The sequence below is a fragment of the Melozone crissalis genome, unplaced genomic scaffold (assembly GCF_028551555.1).
Source record: "Melozone crissalis strain CALT ecotype California unplaced genomic scaffold, PUWL_Pcris_2 ptg000029l_1, whole genome shotgun sequence".
Taxonomy (NCBI): Eukaryota; Metazoa; Chordata; class Aves; order Passeriformes; family Passerellidae; genus Melozone; species Melozone crissalis.
The window spans coordinates 13,876,493-13,897,449 of record NW_026535807.1 but is presented as its reverse complement, the minus strand read 5'-3'; the positions used below and the strand labels follow the sequence as shown (position 1 = coordinate 13,897,449).

The 20,957-nt window shown below is 39.1% G+C and overlaps 1 protein-coding gene and 1 long non-coding RNA gene across 3 annotated transcripts in view; one reads left to right on the top strand and one right to left on the bottom strand.

Moving 5' to 3' along the window:
• The first annotated feature begins 139 nt into the window (after positions 1-139).
• LOC128939787 (uncharacterized) lies at positions 140-20,957 on the top strand. The gene is made up of 3 exons (XR_008483245.1): positions 140-252; positions 18,941-19,041; positions 20,782-20,957. It is a non-coding gene; the product is annotated as an uncharacterized LOC128939787 (long non-coding RNA).
• DCP1A (decapping mRNA 1A) overlaps positions 12,390-20,957 on the bottom strand; it is a 28,496-nt gene continuing 19,928 nt past the window's right edge. The window contains exons 7-10 of one of the 2 annotated variants that reach the window (XM_054280970.1): positions 17,429-18,184; positions 16,705-16,770; positions 14,463-14,681; positions 12,390-13,094 (exon numbers count right to left, since the gene is read on the bottom strand). In XM_054280970.1, the coding sequence (XP_054136945.1) occupies positions 13,014-13,094; positions 14,463-14,681; positions 16,705-16,770; positions 17,429-18,184 (1,122 nt within the window). In that variant the 3' untranslated portion in view covers positions 12,390-13,013. The remainder of the gene's footprint in view (positions 13,095-14,462; positions 14,682-16,704; positions 16,771-17,428; positions 18,185-20,957) is intronic. The other variant, XM_054280972.1, reaches the window with a different exon arrangement.

Here is a 20,957-nt window from a genome sequence, read left to right as displayed (position 1 = left end):
GTCCACTGGTAGTTTGTTCTAGAAACTGTATTGCATTGATTTAAAAATATCCTAGTTAGTTTTACTGAACTAATGCTATCATCATCTACTTCCAGAAGACACTGGACCACTCCCATTAAAAACCCTTCACCTTCAAGGCTCTGCAGACTTTGGGTTTCAGAAACAAAGGAAATGACCTCAATTCACAGAGCATTCAGCCATGCTCACTTGGCAAACTGCCAGTAAGGAGTAGCATGTGAAACTCTTAGCAAGGTATGATAAAACTTTTTTCCATAAGCTAAGCAATTTATTAGAAGAAATAAAAGCAGACACCACTCCCTTAGCTTAACTGTTTTCTTAAATTGTTTTATCAGTTGTCTTCTTGAAGATCCTTTTAATAAAAATCTTCAGAAGAAAAACTAGACTGGAAATAGGCCAGAAAGGATAAAACAGAGCCAAACAACCAGACCTGACAGTAGCAAAGTGCAGAGGTTGTTCTGGAGAACACTATACAAAGGTTAACTGCTGCAACTGCCATTTGCTCTGCCCCAGTCTATATTTGACCTTCAAATAATTGGGTAGGGTATGCCTACTAGCTGTGGTGGGGTTTTTTGGTTTGGTTTTTCGGTTTGGTTTGGTGGTTTTGGTTTGGTGTTTTTTTGGTTTATTTTTGGTTTTGTTTTTTTTTTGTTTTTTTTTTTTTTCTTTCTGCAAAACCAGTTACCAAAATTTTTTCATTTCAGTAATACACTTTGAAATTATATGGACAATAAAATTGGGGTAGGGTAGAGCCTGATGAGAATCACACAAGCCTTGGTTTAAATTTAGGAACTCTGAAGATATGGGCTATAATGCCAAGAGCTTTCAGTGGCAGAGCAGAGGGCAAGAAATGAGGGTGTTAATGCACTTTCATTGTGCAGGTTTCCTCTCAGGGTACAGAAAGACACCTTGTAACCCACTATGTTTAAACAGCAGCTTGGAAATTAACTAACACGTGATAGCTAGAAAGTAGCTACTTGTGTAGGAAATCATACCAAAGAGATCCTAGCAGAGGAAACAGAAACAGGACTGCCAGACACTGTGGGAACAATCAACAGCCAGTCTTAACAGCAGTTTCCCCACAACATTCCTGTTAAAATCCACTTTGGTACAAGACAGAGACTTCTTTTGTCCTCCTGGAGCTCTGATGCCCAAAGGAATATTGTCAGTAGGGGAATATGAAAGATCTCAAGAGTTACAAGTAGCATCCATGAGAAATGCTGGGGTTTTTTTCTCTTTTGCAAAATTTAAACTATAAAATCTACCCTTTTTGTTGGTGAGGTAGCAGTGAATTCAAACCTAAGTTCCCTGTACAAGATCCTTAATTGAACCTTACACTCCAGTAAATACCTTGCTCAGGATCTGGTTGTGCCATTGCCTCAAATCAAATTTATTACCTAAAATCAAATTTACGTTGTAGAGTGAGGGTGACCAGCTTCTCTGAGCACGTTGCACAACTTTTCCTCTTCTTCTCTGTCCATTCTTGCATCCTTTCCACAACCTGTCAGCCTTCTCAAGGCAGCAGCACACTTGATTCTGTCTGCAGCCATATGGTCAGAGGGTAAGAGTAAGGCAGCCATCATTGAGCCACCATTTCAGATCAAATTTCCTGATTGTTCCTTGCTCACTGTGCTCTGGCTTTCTCTGCTGAGCAGTGCCACAGCTCATGAACTGGATTCCTTTCAAATAAAGATGAAACAGAAGATTCAGTCTGAGAAAGCAACTAATGCATCCCAGCTGTTAATGAGTATTCAGTTCAACAGGACAGACAAGAGGCAGTCTGGAGCAGAATTCAAACTCCCTCAGAGTGCAGATGGAGAGCCCTCAGCTCTTTGTCATGTGCTCCATAGACCTGCTCTACAGGAATCTCCTGCCTGCTGGTGTAGTCAAAGGCACAGAACCATTTTAGCAGCACAGCAGCATTTATTAATTTATTAGCTTGAGCTCTGTACCATGCTCACTGATTGGAGAGCAGTTGTTAAAATACTGTCTGCAAGGAAGGGAATGACACTTTTTCTATCACCCCTGCTCTTTAAACACTGTTCTTTAGACAGATGTTGACATTTGGCTTGACCATCATCTCACTGACACAGAGTTATCCATGTCAGCTGAGTGAGGCTAGGCAGGATAATTTGGTTTTCTCTAATGTGTGGTTTAGAAGAGGTGCATAAAGTAAATTCTTCAAATGAGGCCAAGTGTAAGTGAAATCATGTTTATGATGCCAAACTCCACAGTATTTTGTGTTGACCAAAGGTACATTAAGAAAACATGGCTGTGTACCCACTTTCAGCTGCAGAAAACAAATTTCAAAAACTTCATAAATACATTTGCACCAGGAAACTAAAAGCTTATTTTAGAGATATGGCTACTTCATCTTTCTGGATGGCTGGTAGTATTTACAAACACAGGAGAAAAATGTCAAAATGGAAGCAGGTATCATGAAAAATTGAAGTAATTTCTACACAAAGTTTTTGCTTCCAGCAGGTTAATTTACTCCCTATTTTCTGTCTATACAATGTGATTAAGAGGTGAGCATTGCCAGGCTGTTACTGTTCTTCTCTGCATAAATCATTGGTAGTGGCAAAGTCAACTGAAATGTGGAGTTCAGGGACTCCCCACTCCTTTGTTTTCTCTCACAATTTTTTAAAATATAAACTGGCCAAATCATTGTGGAGGGATAGAATATAAGAAAATAAAGATAGTGCAGAAGGTAGTCTCATACCTGAGGAGCTGCAGCTGTACAAATCACCAAAGATTAGGAACAGGCCTGCCCTTAATAGGCCACAGCTGTGTCCAATAAGAAGATGAGTGCTACAAAAGAGTTGGAGTGAGCTGAGTGAGGAGGGAGTTGGAGTTTGTCAGCTGTGCTGTGAAGAAGGAGTCAGTGCTGTGAGGAGCTGGCCATGAGAAATCACTGAGAACGTATGGGAGTTTTGCAATAAGATGACAACAGATCATGGCCTTGCTTTTGCCTTTGTTGGCCCAGGCTGATTCCATTCTTTGGCTGAAGAGTAAGGCCTGTGGTTGAGTCTCTGTGATCACAGTGATGGTGTGTTCTTGAATTGCCTTCTATGGCTCCCTCACAAACTGTCCCAAGTGTACTGGCAACAGCAATCTTAGCAAGTGCCTTCTCTGGCTGGACATACAGTGCTGTTCCCCTCCTGTAAGAAAATAAGGGGGATGATCTGGATCAGTCCAGTATTACTACAGCTCACAACTTCTTTTGTTTCCTCCATTGTTATCTGAATGGTAAAACGACTTTAAGACAGACTTAGCTTAGACAATGTCATTGGGAGATCACTGCCCACAACTCCCCCTCAGTTCCCTGAATCCTTGTGCTGCATCACCGAGTGCTTATTGTGGTATTGTGCTGTTAAAACAGCAGCTCAAGCATTCACAGGATGAAATTCCACCTTGTGTCAGTGCCTCCTCTTTGATCTGCTGGAGAGGCATGTTATTTCTGCACCTCTGGCCAAGTGTGATGGACTGTAAAGCAATAGCTGCAGTCATGGTATACATTGCATACAACAGGCAATGTTCCTTCCACATTCCTCAGCCTTGCCTCTGGAACCACGTACAATGTGATTAAACCAAGGATGCACATGTATGGACAAGCAGCCTTGCTTCAGAACATACAATCACATCTCGTTAGCTTCAGAATGAACTACTAGACCAGACAGCTTATTAAATACATACACAGGATAACTGGATTTTTCCATCCCTTCGTCCACATTTCGGCATCAGGGTATTATGTGCAGCAGAAGCATGAAAGCTCAGCTATGACTGACATTTGCTGAGATACTGCAAAAATGCATTGCTGACATAAGTACATGCAACCCTGTTTACCAGAGCAGGAGCTGCAGGCACTCAGCACTGCTAGAATTCAGGCCAGTTTGCTACCATAGGGCTACATCCCCAGTTTTGCCTAAAAAACTGTTCTCAAAAGATTGCCAAATCCAAGTCTAGTAAGAGCTCATCACTGCAGAATCCAAACAGTAGTGAGTGAAGAAAATGCTTGGAGATGAGGGAGGAGACCAACAGGCTGTGCAATTGCAGTTTGAGCAGTGTATGGGTTCCAAACTGAACTGGAATTGACAGTCACTGCTGTCCTGGACTGTCACCTTGCTAGTCCTGAACACCTCCATGTAGTGCACAGGATTTAATTTCATTTGCAGAGTAGCTTAAAAAAGAGAAGTGGAATTCCACTCATTGTGGAATTGTGGTGGAATTCCAATCGTTGTAGCCTGATGGATGGGAATGCAGTACATTGTCAGACCAAATCTGGTGCTGCAAATTTTCCAGAGTCTCAGTCCTTACTGTCACATCTGACTCAAAATAAATTCTATTCCTTCATCAGTGATAGCAAGTGGTTTTAGATAAGCACAAGCGAACACTCAAGTAAACACCCTGTGAAAAGAATATTCAGCAGGCTGTGAAATAATGATCAGCTCTGCAGTTCCCATTGGAGCATGAAAAACACTCTCAGCATCCTTTAGTTGCCATAGAACAGCAGTTTGTGCTACACAGACTACAAACAGCTATAACCAGCAACCTGGAAAATGCAGAGTTCTTGTGCAGCACCTGATGTAGAAACATCCAGAAGGGAAATCCATTCACCTCTGAAGTCTGTAACAGCAAGATACAAGGACAAGATACATACAAACAGAATAGATTCATAGTTCAACTAAAACTTTCTCCTCAGCTGACAAAATTGTCTGCAAAACCAAAAATGTGTATGGAAATCTTCATAAAAGAACAGACCGTTTTTGAGTTACAAGCAGGCAAATGTTGAATAAAAACAATTTTAAACCATAGTTCTTTTTATATTGCCTCTAAATAAAAATGTCATTTACTAAAAAAACCAAACCCAACCCAAAAATTGCAAAGTTTCCAAAATATTATGACAGTTTTATTATGCATGAAAAATGTTTAGATTAAGCCACATAACTCAAGACAACTCTTACACAGTGAGACTTTTAAATGTCTATCTAACTTTTAGCCTGCCAGAGAAAAACCAAAGCATTTTTTGTCTCACACAGTTAAAAGGAACTCACAGTGATAAGGTTTGGGCCGTTTTTGATGATATTTAGGGAAGTATTTCCACTAGCAGTGCAAGAAAATTACAGTATTTAAATCAAAATTTGCAATGCTAATATTGCAGTATTTTGGGGTATTTGGGTTGGTTTAGTATGACCAGTTAAAGATATTATTTACAAAATTATTTAAATTTATAATCTGACTTTTCACTTGGTGCAATTTCTTCAAATCATGTCAATATGAAGTACTTATGTAGTAGGAGTTTGAGGCCTTTGCCTGCATCTGTGCTTGAAGGGCCTACTGAATAGAGAGATGTTCCACAGTTACTTCACCATACTTTCTTTTCTATTTGATTCTTGACTCAAGTTCTATGACACTCTTCAAACAAGCTCAGAAGTGATTAGTCTCTTTGGTCTTTGTTTAAATGAATATCTGTACTCAATTAACTGAATGTGACAAAATTGGAAGGATAAAGTTATTGGTGATAACTTGTACGAAGTGAAATCTCCTAAACAGCAATGCTTTCACAGGGTGTGCACATTTAGAAAGGTGTAAGAGAGCTGTAATGACCAAATAAAGCAGGATTTATTTGTGCTGTAATGCACAGGAGAGAAAGTGAAAAAATCCTCTTCAGCCTGACCCCTGCAGCACAACAGGGTTTGACTATTCCTTTGAAAGAACAGCTGCATTAGAAGCCCTTTGAGAAGGAAATCATTCAAGAATTGATGAAGTGGATTGATGCCAGAGCATTCTCTCATTATGTGCCACCAGCACATCCTTCCACATGCAAAACCAGTGACTTCAGTTAGACATGGAACAGATTGTTCAGCTCATCTCCAGTAATAACATTATTTAGCTGCTAATGAATTTAAGAGAAAAGAAGAAAACCCCTCTGATGTCTGTGCAGCACATCACCAGTAATTGTAAGAAATTATATGTACTGCATGAAAACAGGTATAGGAGCAGTAATAAGATCAGGCTTTTTTATCTAAAATGATGTTACAGATAAAGCTACATCACAGGCTCAGGCACTACAGACTATGAGTCTACATTACTTTCACATGTCTGTTATGTTAGCAGTTTCCCTCAGACAGCTGTCCTCATATCTGAAGAATATTAATTTCTTTTCAAACCCTTATTAAAAGTACTGCATGTGTTTCTAACCAAACCTTTGGGTCTTCTGTAAAAGCTTCTGTTGTGGCAGGATTTCCCTACTAAACCATTGAAAAGCAGAGCTCTCTCTTTATAATGGGCACCCTGTGCCTCCCATCCTGGGGATCACAAAGGTGCAGGGCTTGCTGTAAACCACAACAGCCTCTGTACACATCCAGCCCCTGCAGGCTTCAGCTGCACTCCTGCACCTCAACTCTTGTGGGGAGTTTAATATGACAGAAGCTTCCTTTGCAGGAGGGCTGTTACATGGGAGAGCTGTGTCCCCAGAGGACAGAAGTGAATTTGTTTGATGCTTAGAACACAACCAGAGAAGGCATTCAGCATCTCCCACACATCTCAGACCTCCATGAGAACGCTGGATAACCTGCTAAGCCTCTCTGATCCCTCTTCCAAACCACAACAAGTACGAGCAGGATGTGCAAGTCATATGCTGTCTAAATTAAGACCAACATAGAGTTTTGTTTACAGGAGCCAGGCTGGGTGATCTTTGCTCTGTAGATGCTCTTAAAAGCTTCCTAACTTATTTTATGAGGAGAAAAGAAGTAAAACTTGTGCATTTACATCACATCCCTGCGTGTTTCCAAGAAAGGCCTAAGGGCAAGTACTTTCATTTCAGCCAGCATAAAAATCTAATTATTTTGTGGTTTTATTTCCCAAGGTTGATTTTGTGAAAATGAACTGCTTGAATTTTAAAGAATGGATTCTGGTTGAAATATTTTTAAAGATCTGTTTAAAATGAAAGACATAAGGCAACGAGGTATAAGCAGCCTTGTTCTGTGTAACAGATTTTAAACTGTAATGGGAGGCCACAAAGCAAAAAATTAGGTACTGCTGTGATCAGTCAGCTCCACTGTGCTGCCTCATTACCAGAGGTTAAGAACTCCACAGCAGACCTGAAGAATTAGAGCAAGGAAATCATGCCTACCCAGTCATTTTCTGAACACACCCTGAAATACTCTGAATTCTCACAGGTAATCTGCATTGGAGCTTGGAGAACACCTGAAGACAAGCAGCAGTACAGAAGCAAAACTGTAACTTAAATTCCTCTGTGCTTCAGGAAATACCTTCACAGGCCATACTTCTCTCTCCACAATGTCCCCTTTCATATTTACATGGATGCTTTTGCGATTCCTTCCCTTGTTTTCTTCTCAGCAATCTTCTATTCCATTGTCTTTCCCTCTTTTTATTGCCAGTACTCTTTCAAGAATGCAGCAACTGATAAAAATCTCTCTTCACTGCCCTCTTTTCTCAATGCTTTTTGAGCCTGATAAGGAGTGTCTTATGAAAAAATTGTTGCATAACTGACAATGATGAGTTTTACACGGCTGTATTTTAAGTTACAGGTCTATCACAGGAGTTCAATTCTCCTAAATTAGTAGGTCAGATCAAAAAATAAATCCCCCAATCAAAATCTATAAGATAGAAAAAGCTGATTCACACCTGAAGTTGTGTGAAGATAAGTGAAAAAATTCCACTACTGGGCACTGGAAATATCTTTCAATAACATGCCTTATACTTTCTAATATTTTGGTTAGAAAATTAAACTGAAATTTACCTCAGTCATAATAAAGACTATTTAGTAACTTGAAGGCATCCTATTAACAAACAAACAAACAAAAAAAACCCCCAACTGTAGGAATGACAGGTTTCTTACTGTTGATATTACCTTCTGTAGTGAGAAGGAAGTGTAGCTGAACCCTTACCAAACATGAGTCCACCAACTTCAATTAATTTGGCCCATGAACATGAGCTACAACTTGTTATTTCATTCTGCAAGCCTGTAAATGAAATTTGGATTTTAGACAATGAACTTTAGGAAGCCTAATGCCTATTCCCTGATCCTATCCAGCACATATCACCATTGTAGTAGGGATTCATTCTCTCATACACTTTCAAAAAACATGACTGTAGAGCACCAGGATCAAGTGTACAGTGCCTGGTTTAGCTGGAGCTATACAGAGAAATTCAGAAGTATTCTCTTATTCCCAAAGCAAAGGACAGCACTTCCTGTGAGTATCAGTGAAGAGGAACACCTGCACCAGAGAAGACAAACAGATGAATGGCACTGAGACTGAAAAAATATTCTTGATATTGAACCAGACAGGCAACACACCTAATATGGAATTTAGACCTAGATTCCAGAATTTAAAGTTTGATTCTAAGCAGTTTTCCACTTTTTTTCCCACTTATATTGCAGTAAATCCATGACTTCTGTACCTGTTTTGTATGGCAGTCTTCTATTAGAAGAATCTGCTTCTGGACATAGTACAGGAATCAGTGCAAAATGAACCAGCAGGGCAACAAATGCCATTCTTCACTGGCCTCCCTGGCCTTTGACCTGCCCTGCAAGCACCAGCCCCTATGGGGAGTTAGAATGGGAATTAGCATCTAGCTAAGATTTAGGCCCAAGGTTTTATTTAATTTCAAGATGAACTTCTATGTTTTTCTTCCCTATTTTACTTTGTGAAACTTGGATCAACCAGCAGCACGATACTGATAAGATATGGTAGGAGGACAACTGCAATTTCCAATGTCTTGGATCAAAGACCAACACTGGACTGAGAATGAAATGCCATGTCTAGAAGGATGAAAGGGGATACCATAAAAAAGTGCTACAGAAAGGCACCAAACACAGAGCTGTACTTACAAACCAGTGAAAGTGCAGCTGCATTCTTAATGTGAGAGGAAACATATCTGTTTATCAAATTCAGAACACAAGGCTGCTGACAGCAGCAGAGGGCCTTGCAGAAGCTGTTCCCCACTGCCCTTCAAGCAGTCAGGTTGCATTTTCTATGTGGACAAATACAATTTGGTTCTACCCCCCGAATGAAGTAAAGGAATTTGAGTTTTTTCTCTGGAAAATATTAATCCTAAATAAAAACTGAACCTTCCAGTAGGCTGATAGAGTTCTAGAAATAAAAAGAAACATCACAAGATTTTAGGAGGTGCTGAAACATTTGTTTTGAAGTTTTATTACAAAAATATATTTGCAAACATACAAAATTTTGGATGAAAAAAATGCTCATTCTTAAACATTTATGCAATAACTTAATAACTGCAAACATACATAGGTGCTATAAAACCCACACCATACCAAAAACGTTAATGATGCAGTATCTACATTTTTTGACTTACAATTATTCAGGTTTCCAGAAATCTTTCCTTGAAGCCCCCCCCTCCCCATGGTCTTCATATTGAAAGAACATGCAAATGGCTACAACTGGTGCATATGCAGAAGTGATAAAACTCAGAAATTACTAAAAGCACATAATGCACATAAAAGAACCTAACTAACCATATGCCCATACACTGAATAGATAAAAATAAATACACCACCAAATCAGAGATACTGCAATTTTTCCAACTTGAAGTGAAAGGAAGATATTGCATCTTAACATTTTAGTAACATTGCCAGACAAACATGAGGTGATACATATTGCACACATTCCTCTTGTTAAGATATGCTGTACAAGCAACCCAAATACCTGGCAAAAAGGTGGCTGATTTGCTTAAAATACTTTTAAAAACCAAGAAGTCCCAAATTAAAGTTTGCTTTCCAAAACATTGCAGAAATTCTATCAGTGACTACACATGGCATAATGGATTTCAGAAATAAATCAAAATGAAGCAATTAGAAATGCAAGCAAAAATGATACATCCAGCAGCAAGTGTTTAAATATTGAGTACTTATACACAGAATTACACATTTTATATTAAATCAGAATGAATTACTTGAATTTTTTTATCACTCATTCTGCAAATCTTGTTTAATTTGGAAAGATATTCTCCTTCTAAAGTTAATAACTGTTAGGCACCTTTCATATAAACTTTGCATTTTTAAATAACAACAGATACAGTCTAACTACAAAACTGAGAATTTTGATTTTCCTGAACAATTCAGCAGTTGTAGGTTTTAAAACTGTCTTTGATTAGGGAAAAAGTAAAAATCCAAACTCAAACCTAAAGTAACTTAATATGAGCCACAAAAAACATGCTTAGGTAATAATTTGAGGAGTGCAGTCTGAACTAATAACATTTTGATTCCCAGAAAGAATAGATAAAATCCCCATTAAACCAGCAATTAAAAAAACCCCAGCAACTTTAAAATGGTCACAATCATTTTTTGCGATGCCCCAAGGTAACTTGCTACACACTGGTTATCCCTACATGCAGAAAACACAAATCAAGCACTTCAACAAGCTGGTCATTTCAAACTTACAAAAATTTAAAACAATTAGGGAAAAAAGTTTTTAAAGATAGCTCACATAAAAAAAAAAAAATCAGCTTTTACACTGTAATTAAGCTTGTGTTTTACAATAAGCTTTTAATGAAAGGAGTTTATCTGTTAGAGCCACTCCCTGGCACTTGTCACACCTCTGCACTGGGGGGTTCCTGTGTCTGCTGGCCCCATGCAGAGGCTGGAACAAACACATGCTGTAAAGTTCACGGTGGAAAGTTTGCTGTGGACACTACAATTCCAACCCTGGTTCTCTGCCAGTTCATTTGGAAAGTTTGGGCAGGGAAATAAACCATCAACCTCTGCTACAAGGACACTACAAAACCAAAGTGAAGTAAGGATCTGCCAACTGCTTGTTTCCAGCTGCACAGGAACCCTCCCAAGTTAAGGATATTGAAAGTATTATTACTTTTGTATATGGCTGAAGAACTCAAAATCCAACTCCTTCCTATCATTTGTACAGATCTTTGGATACGACTGGATTTAGCAAACAGTACCAACGTGTGCTATCAGCTTCCAACATTTCTGTTCTTCCAAACCTTTATCAAATCTTGCATTGAAGAAACCAGAAGCTGTCCATGAGAAGTGAGACATTACAGACTCCATCTTTGCTAAATCTAGGTAAGAGCAACCCTCTATTTGGCTTAGACTGTCCATTTTTGTTCAGAGGAACTGCTCCCTGGTTTTTTTAGGAAAAGTTTCCCTTTCAGTGAAACTTTTCCTAAAAAAGCCCAACATAAAATCGATTTAGACCTTCAATCTAAATTGAATCTCACTGTTTATGTGCATACACAGTATTCAAACTTCAGAATTTATGGAAGAAGTTCCTATCTTCCTTAAGAAATCTGAGTTTGTATTGCTGAATTTAGATGCTACCATTAAATCCAATGTATTTCTTGATGAATGCACATAAGCATCTTTCCCTGAATCTTGAACATTTTTCTAACAATATACTATATCAATTGGAAACACTGAACTCAAAGGCTGAGAAGAGCTTTTCAGAAGGCAGGTAGTGCTAAACAAAATATATTTTCCACTAAAAAGCTAAGAAAAAAACCTAAAATAGTTCAAATACATAAAAATATTTGAATGTTTGTAAATATCTGTTGTATCTAAAACATCCTGATTTGTGAACACGTCACAATTAAAGCTCAATTACTAGTTTCCAATGAAATGGCCATGCACCTTGACTATGTCAACATTAACTAATCCTTAGGAGATCTATACTTACATATATGCTGTAAGGAGCCAAACAATAATTTTCTTCATGTTTCAATAGTGCTTGAGGGAAAAGAATGAAGCAGTGCATCACAACTCACTACAGATTATCTTTTTACTCAATAACCCAACACTTTTCTACTGAAAAACTAAACTACTATTGCTGGAAAATGTTGGGACCTGAACTCAGATTAATTACCTTTGCATGCCTTTAAGAAATAAATATAACCCATGGGTAAACCAACACAGCAGCATAAGAAGGTATAATTAAATTTTTTCTGATTTGGGAAAAGTACCCAGTTCAATTCTTAGTGAATAGTGACTTACTGAATCACATATACAAAGCAGTAACATTTTAATTAGATTAACTTCAGACTATGAAGTTTACACTAATTATTTGGGGAGAGGGCAACAGAAGAAAAGCATGCATTTGTTTCCCATCTGCATAGTTTTTAACACTGCAGTTCCAACACAACTGAGGAGTGAAAGCCAACTATGGTGTGGTCCATCCTTAAGCTAAAAGGAAACAGAATGTTTAAATTTTATCAAACACTCATGAACAGGAAGAGAGTCTTCCAGTGGTGGTCTCCTAACTATAAATTTAAAATGAGAACTTCAACATGCAACTCCTTTGTTGTTTAAAAAAAAGTACAATCACTGAGGATTTTGCATATTTCAAATTTTGCCTCTTTAGAGAAAATGGGTGTTTTATGTCAGTAACACAGAAACAAACAGAATTGATGAAATATTGAAAGGATGAATTTACATGCATTAGCTAGAGACTGCCAATGTATTGAGCCAATCACATTTTTAGACCTTTTGTTAAAGATTTAGCTCCAATGGCCTGGCTTCCAGACCCTTTCCCTCCCCACACCTTCCAGCTTCATCACAAGGCATTTTGCTCTCATTTTCCTCAGTCCTTCAAACTGGAACGAGGTTCCCACAACTGAATTTGGTTCTGGTGTGCTGTAGTGTATTATACTGTGCATTTGCTGGTTGAAATAGTTTTGAGTCTGTAATCCTTGAACAATGAATACAGCCAGGAATGAGAGCCAGAGCAAACATTTGCACATTCACTTAATGCTAATGAGAGCTCAAATGCAACTTAAGTCCCCTCCCCAATAAAAAAAAGGTTTGCTGGTGACGATCACAGTGAAAACCTAGATCATTCTGAGAACATTACTTTCATAAGTATTTAAGGAATAATAGTTCCTAACAGGTTCGAATTCAAGACATTGAAAACTAAATATTCTTTTACAAAAATATTAGTTTTATACATGAGGCATAATTGTTTCTAAAATGAACATATTTTAAGTAGATTCAGCTTCAATTATAGCTTAATGTTGTCTGTACTCTTGGTGAGGACTTGCAAGTAGACTTCATGGATAGTGCTGAGAAAACGGGAATCATTCTGCAGGAAAAATAGAAACACATTCAAAACATTAGAGAAAAAATGCCAAAAAAAGTTTAATTGGATGTCACTTTAGTTGTGATAAGGTTTGAAGGAGCTGTGTGCCTGCACAGAAGGTGCTTTTGGAACACACACAGGCTGTGAACCACGAAGCTGGGCAGCAGCTGAAGGCATCACCAGGCACTCTGGATGCCCAGACAAACAGACAGGGTCACTGTGTCAGCCTGGCCACATTGTGCTTCCCTCCAGAGCCCAAACCACACACTCAGGCACAGAGAATCCCATTCTGGGTACAGGCTCCCACATCAAGCCTGCCTGAGTGTCAGGTGTGATGCTGTTTGCAGGGCAGAGCAGCCTGAATGGGACTGCAGCGTGCTCTACAAGAATTCCCAAGTCAAAGCATGACTGGGAAGTGAATTGGTTTCATCTGTGGACAATATTTACAGATATTTCTCGAGTCTAATTCCCTCAAATGACAAGTTACAAAACTGGTATATCATCAGTTTTGGTCTTCATTCAGTCTTCTTCCATCTCAGTAAAGAATGGAGACAAATATCCCTGTCAGCTCTCTAAAATCACCACTCAGAATATTAGCAGGTGAGCTCAGTTCCAAGATTAGTTTAAGTCCTTAATTAGAAAACCCATCCACACCAGCAGAAGAAAAGGTTATGTAAAATGGAACAGGTAAATCAGGCAACCTAATGATGGGATCTGGTAATGACCTTTTTGCTCCTAACAACGTGGTCACTGGGAAGATGCTGTTTGTTATTTTTGTTATTTTTGCATTTTGGGTATAAGCTCTACTAACACCAGCATGGAGTGAGCAAGAGAATCCTGAGCTAAGAAAGAACAGTTTGTTATTCATGGCAACTTCATCATGACATTAGAGGTCAAAATCATCTCAATGCACAGCTGCTCCCAACATCACAGATTTAATTCAACAGAACTTTTTAGTCCCTAAAAATAGTAGAGCTAAAACTTTGCAATTTCCATTTCAAAGAAACACACTAAAAGTAAAGATAAGGAAAGGTTCTAGGGAACTGAAAACAGGAAATCTTTCCTTGAGGAAGTGGAACACTTAAAAAGACAGCAAAATCAACTCCCACCCCATACCAGCTTCTACTGCTGCAAGTTACTCCTCACTTCTCTACAAATTCATATGGATGTGAAAGGACACATTGACCAAAAGGAGCAAGCTGTGCCAAACTCTGTGTACAGTGTGGAGTAATCTGCCCCTTCCAAAAGAAAAGAACATCTTTTGTAATCTTTCAGGGCAAAAGGAGTTACAGGGGTACAGAATCTGTCAGTGCTGCCTTCTGTGCTTGGAACCCCATCCCTCAGAAACTCTGAGCTCTGTATAGACACTACCTTTATTAGATGTATCAGCGCTTCTTGAAGCTGAGACCTACTGAGAACAGTAGGAGGTGTAGTCTGAATTTCTGTTGTTCCAAGTGTTAAAGGAGAAGAAGAACTGGCTTTATTCTCCACTTCAGTAGCTTTTGTAGCTGATTGCTGAAACACACTTGGAGACAAGAGCACTGAAGGTGTTACTGTCGTCGTGGCTGTAACAAACTGTGCAGGTGCAACCTGTAAAAGAACAGAAGATTAATAATACTGTGTTCAGTAAGAATGAATGATGCTGTAAAGGCTGGAGAGATAAGCATAAAGAAAATGAAATAAATTGCAGACAAATGTACTCAATCAGATATTGCAGAACAGCTGCTCTTAATCAAGAAATATCTACCTATGAAGATTAATATTAGTACCAATAGTACTTCTCATTTTCAAAGCTGAAGAAGGTAGCAGCCTTGAACATTCTTGTATGCAGACTCCTTTCTACTCATGTGGTTGCTACCTTCCAGAATTTTTAGAACTGAACAGATACAACAAAAGTTGAGCTTTTCACCTCAGTAATCTAAGGAGCCTGTAACTGTTTAGCAAATTCTTTTCCTCTGGAGTTTTCAGAAAGATCAATCCTGCTTCCTGCACCCCCACTTCTATGGTCTCCCACAGATACTTTACTTCAAATTTGAAGTGCATCTCAAACATATTTAAAGAAACTGCTGAATTATAGTTAAACCATTGGAGTACACAGAACTATTCTCATTCTGTTTTCCCTTGGGGGGATGTAGGATGGAAATATTTTAAAGACCATCTTTGCACCTCATCGTTCCACAGGTCTGTCTCCATTTCACTACACAAATGCCCACACTGCCTACACCACTTTTTCTTTTAAACATAAATTGCACATTTAGAGGACTATTACGTTTGCATCAACTGGACACAAATAAATGTCCTCTCTGAGCAACTCTGACATCTCCTGATAACTGCAATTGTTACTCAGGCTGATAATCTGTGTCTTGCTCAGGCTTCCAGGATGATCAACGTGGTGAAAAAAAAAGAAAATAAATAAGCCAATCTCACTCCAAAGAAAAGCAACACTAAATGTGATTGATAAAGACGTTTGACATGTCAGCAGAAAGAGCTCACCTTGGATAACCAACAATCTTCAGAGGAAAAAGCCCTCCAAAGCCATCTAAAGTTAATGTGTATAAAATAACATCAACAACAGCAGAACTAGAAATTTGATTTTCTTGTAGTCAAAACTGTGAAGACTCACAGCGTGGGATTTCAGCTGAAGACAATGTGCTTAAACTGACAGTTGGCTATACAACATGCACATGTTTCTTAAAATTCCCAAATCCATATAAAATGCTTTGGATTAGGTAATTATTTACTAACTGGGTCATGATCAGACTGTAGAGCTTATTTTATAGCATCCTAGTGGGTAAAACAGCCTTTTACTTCAAGTAGGACCATTTTTTTGCCTTCACAATCAGATCTGGGCATGCTACTAAAACTGCTTTCATGGAGAGCAAGTTTGACAAGAATGAGGCAAGATATCTGAAAAAGGAGTGGGTGCATAAGGGAAAAGCAGAAATAAAATACAGATGGTGTCCTAAAATGAATACATAACAAAAAGGTAATTAAAACCAGTTCTTGAACACTTGACTATTATCAAGTTATTTTGTAACTATAACCTGAAACTTAAACTTGACACTATTTTAAAGTGTTATTCAAGGCAGTTCTTCTAAGAAGCTTAAACCTGCTTTTAGCTGGCTAAAATTTGCTATCACAAGTTTTGCAATAGCAATTACTGGTTATTTTTTTTTCTCCATCTTCAACTTTTTCTGCTTTGTATCAGTTTATAAGATACAAGGTATCTCAAGAAAACTGAGACACACAAAGGCCAGGATAGCATTTTAAGCCTCTGGGGTGCTTAAGGTTGGGCCAAGGCTAAAATACCCTCCTACAATATTATGGCATTAAGTACTCCCTGCTTGCAACATAAAAAAACCCAGTTCAAATGGTGCAAGCTCAGTGCAGGGCTGCAACTCCAAAAATGTGTTTTCATTTCTGCATTAGAACCAACAGTAAGAGTGACTGTGCAAGAGTAGTGCACTGACAGCAACTCCCCCTTCCTCCAGTGCTGTTTCATAACAGCTCCTTCAATATGGGCAGTGGGCAGTGACTATTTGAGATATCAGCTGGGTTTTTTCCCCCTAAGAAAACCCCTGGGACTGATTAGCACAGGTACTTATCCACTTACTTGACTGGCTTTAGACAAAGTTTTCGGCTGTGGAAATACTTCTGATTCCTTGTTTTGCTGTACAGTCTGAGTTAGGAAAAAAAAGCAAAATTTACAGGTTACCATCCACAGCTCAATTTCTAGAGGTCATTCTCTGTTTTTAAGGAAGCACAAAAATGCAAATTTCAAGATTTTAGATATAATTCAATCAATTTTGTAAAAATGATATAATCAATGGGAAGCTGAAAAAAGAGAAAAAATCTGAACTTATGTTTTATGCTTTCAGTATTATGACAAACCTATAAAGCCATATCTCAATGTAGCCCACAGAAGAAGTGGGTCAAAACTGAAGGAGTACAAAACACTCAAAGCAAAATAATCAGAAAAATGAAATTCTTAATTGTATTGTAGACTTCCACACATCATCTCCCATTACAGTGCTCAGCCTGCAACCTTCCATCCCTTCTCAGATCCCCAGCTCTGAGCAGTACTTTTCTGACACAAGGTGAAATCTTTAGGACTTATTCACCCACTACCAGCAGCAGTTTGAAAAACCTCCTCCACTAGAGAGCAGATGCTAATGATACAAAACCAATGGAACTGCATTTCTAACTTAGCCATTCAATCAATACCACACAGTGGAAATCCTTCATTATCTTCAAACAGCTATTATATAACAGCACAGTTTTCAAGGGAAAAATACATGTAGTCTAAAGCTTCATGGATATCAAAGCCCACAGAATACCTGAAGGGGAGAGATTATCTTGCTGTTCAAGGCTGATGGCTTACTGTGAGATTCTTTGAAGCTTTCTGGTGTTGCAAGTTGGCCAACTGAGGCAGAGATGTTTGGTGTCAAGGGACTCTTAGCGAGAGACTGCTGCTGTGTTTGGTCATGCTGGGGGGTCAACCTGAGTTTCTGGAGAAGATCAACACTTGTGTGAGATGCATTGGAGACAGTGCCTGTGTTTGCTGTAGTCAAGGGTGCTACGAGCTGGCTTTGGCCAGCCATGAGATTCTGTGGAGTGTGGTTCACGTCAGATGGCGGCTGATTCACCAGTGGGGATATGGGCTTGGCAGCTTGCTGCATAACTTGCATTATGCTGTTGCTTTGTTTGAGGCCAGGAAGCATCTGAGCAGGGGCAGCTTCCATTGTTGAGACTGAATTAAGAACAGGGCTTAAACGAACTGAATAGCTTGGAACGTTTTTCAGCTCAGGCTGGGAAACTGAAGCTGGAGGTATTATCATAGGTGTCAAACAGTCCTGCTGGCTGGCACTGGCTTTAATGCTTGGACTTTCACATTTCCCCAGGGATTGTTGCATTACTGGTGACTGGTCAAAGGAAAAAGGCAAAAGCAAACTGTGCTGCTCTCTGGCAGATGCATCTGTCTGCAGCTTCTCCATTCTCTCTGGATTGGGATATGGAGCTGCAGGCTGCTCCTTCTGGACAGAGGTTCCAAACAGTTCCTCCAAAGTCAGATGCTTCTGCCTTGACTGAAATGGCTAAAAAGAAGGGAGAAGAAGATTTCAGTTTAGAACTAGACACAACACCGTGCAGCTCACACAGTCTATTACAAATTCAAGGAAGTTAGGAGAGACAACTAGGTCAAATGCATATAAAACACAGTTTGGATATCAAGAGTGCCCCATTCATAGGAATTTTAAAATTAATTTAATTTATGAGGAACATCCTGGCTATGTATGGCTTTTCCTTAGGGCCATCTCAGGACAGTCTCTGCAGCAGTAGTCAGGAAGGGGGATGGCAATGGATTCTGTCAGGAACATGGCACCTGCCATCATCCATCAGCCCTAACTACACAGGGCACTTTAGGGAAGTGGAGGGAAAATCATGCATGTTGAAAAAATCCTCACAGAACTTACAGAATTGGAAATAGTGAAATGGTCGAAAAGATGGGAAAGGAACATAAAAACCAGAAGCTGCAAAACTGAACTAGCAATACATGTCAGACAGTTTTCCTAGCCCTAGTGCAGTAGATGTTAAAATAGGTAAGACAATTTCTATAAACCTAAATATGTATCTCCTTGAAAAGTATGTTAAATGTACACAGTTACATCTAACAGTCATTAGTCTTTCCCCCAAAAAAATACATCTGGCCTACACCACTGACACTGTTAGAAAAATATGGTTTTAACAATATCATGTTTTGCTGAAAATATTTCAAAATGTGTTTCATTAAAGAGAAAAGAAACAGCTATTAACACCAGTGATCTCAAAATTTTCCTTTTTTTTTTTTTGAGGTTGCACAGGACCAGAAGTTATGTAAAACAGCTGGACTGAAATACAACATTCTGTTCAGAAGACTGAATGGCCTGAAGCACAATTCCAGTGTATTCTGATGGTATGTCTAAACAAAGATGCTACTTCACAATGACAACCACTGCACCATGACATTGCTCTGCTGGCTCTGATTTCCCCAGCACAGAGAACAGGACAGCACAGCAGCAGAGGTGCCACAAACAGCCCAACAAGAGCCCCTTGAGCTTGAAGTCACACTGTCTTTTTCCCAGGTTACTCATCTCCACTGTCATTGTTATTCAATTTTAGCTAGTTAAAAGCCTGGCACCCTGTCATTTTGGAGCTGAGACATGCTATAGTTTATAAACTTTGTTAATTATGTTAGCAATCTTTTCCTAGAAAGTTGTTCTTACTTTTTTCCACTGATCCTACTGATCTGGAGACCTGTCCTTCAAGCATAAAGATTCCATTAAGAGAAAAATCACTGTTCCAGATCATTTCAAACTCAGCTGTTCACTTCAGTATGATTAACTGACCAGCCTTCCTTTATTAATACATTGCAATAGTCAAGCAATAAACTGAAATCTCTACCATGCCCTGATCCAAGTCAGACTGGACAGTCTCAAACATCAAGTTACTTTCCAGCATGGAGTATAAAACATCTCTTTTACCCTGTCTGCCTGAGGTGTACTTTGAGCATTTCATCAACTCAGTGTGTTTATGAAGACCTTTACCACAAGGGGCTGCATAAAGGCCACAAGATCACTTTATTTCATAGGAATAGAGAGCTGCTGCTGCTCAGAGGGTTTCTCCAGAAATGATTTCAGATAAATTAAGCTTTATAGTCCCAGCTCTGCTTATTCATGGTTCAGTACCAGTGGTCTGGTTCAGTTTTGCAGTCTGCTGGCACAGAAGCATTTCATGATACAACTAAATTTAATTTTGAATTGCCAAGATACAACACTTAACTACACAACATCATAAAGGAGACATTTATTTTTATTCCCAAATGTGTGGTATCTTTAGCATGAGATGAAGTTAATCAACATGCAAGTGTGACATTTTGGAGGGAATTTAGCAATCTCACTGTACTTATCATATGCACACTATTTTTTGATTTCACTGGCCATCTGCTTTAATTAGATGAAAAATGTATATTTTTATAGTTGAAATGGAATGTTTTTCCAGTAGTCTCTCAGTTGTCCATGTTACTCAAAATGTGACTCAGAACCAACACATCTGAGATATATTTGAACCCAGCTAACTGGCTTTATAGAACTATCACTTATGGCACCCAATTAATTTTTCCAATATCTCAGCAGCTATTATTTTAAATAGCTCAACAGAATTAAAAATATGACATTTTACATGTTCTATAAATCAACTTTCCCTTTAATTACTTCAGAGAAATTTGTTAGAATCTTATATTTCCAGTTTTTCCTTTGCTAGTTAATTGCTTCCTGTTCTGCAATTCCATGCACTGTCAGGTGGAGCATTTCAGCTGATTTTGGACAGTCTACATGGAATGACCCAAAGAAAATATGAGCTTTGAAGCAAAGCCTCAGGCAGCCCTGGTGCCAGCTCTCCAGACATGGCATGCAGCAAACAGAGCTGGCTGCCAGGGGTCCAAACCAGAGGTGCTGCTCAGGGGCTGGAAGGGCTGGGATAGAAATAATCCCAGCAAACTCCCACCCCTCATTTTAGTTCATTAACTGTTACTACCCTACCCTAAATCATATTCCTGCTGCCCCAGCTCTGACCCAAACTAGGAACTACAACTACCCCTCCAAACTGTGTGTATTATTTACAAGTACTAAGTGCAGATTTTCCCACGTTTTCCTAGGGGATGTCACTTCTCAGGCACGGTGATTTATTGCATCAGAAGCACCCCAGAGAAGCATGGCAGGGAGAGGAGTTTTCCATGGGGCACTTCCAGGAGCAGCAGCAGTGCCTGTCCCGTGCCCACTGGGTGGCACTGCAAGCAGGCCCACGGCACTTCCCTGTCACAGGCAATCCAGG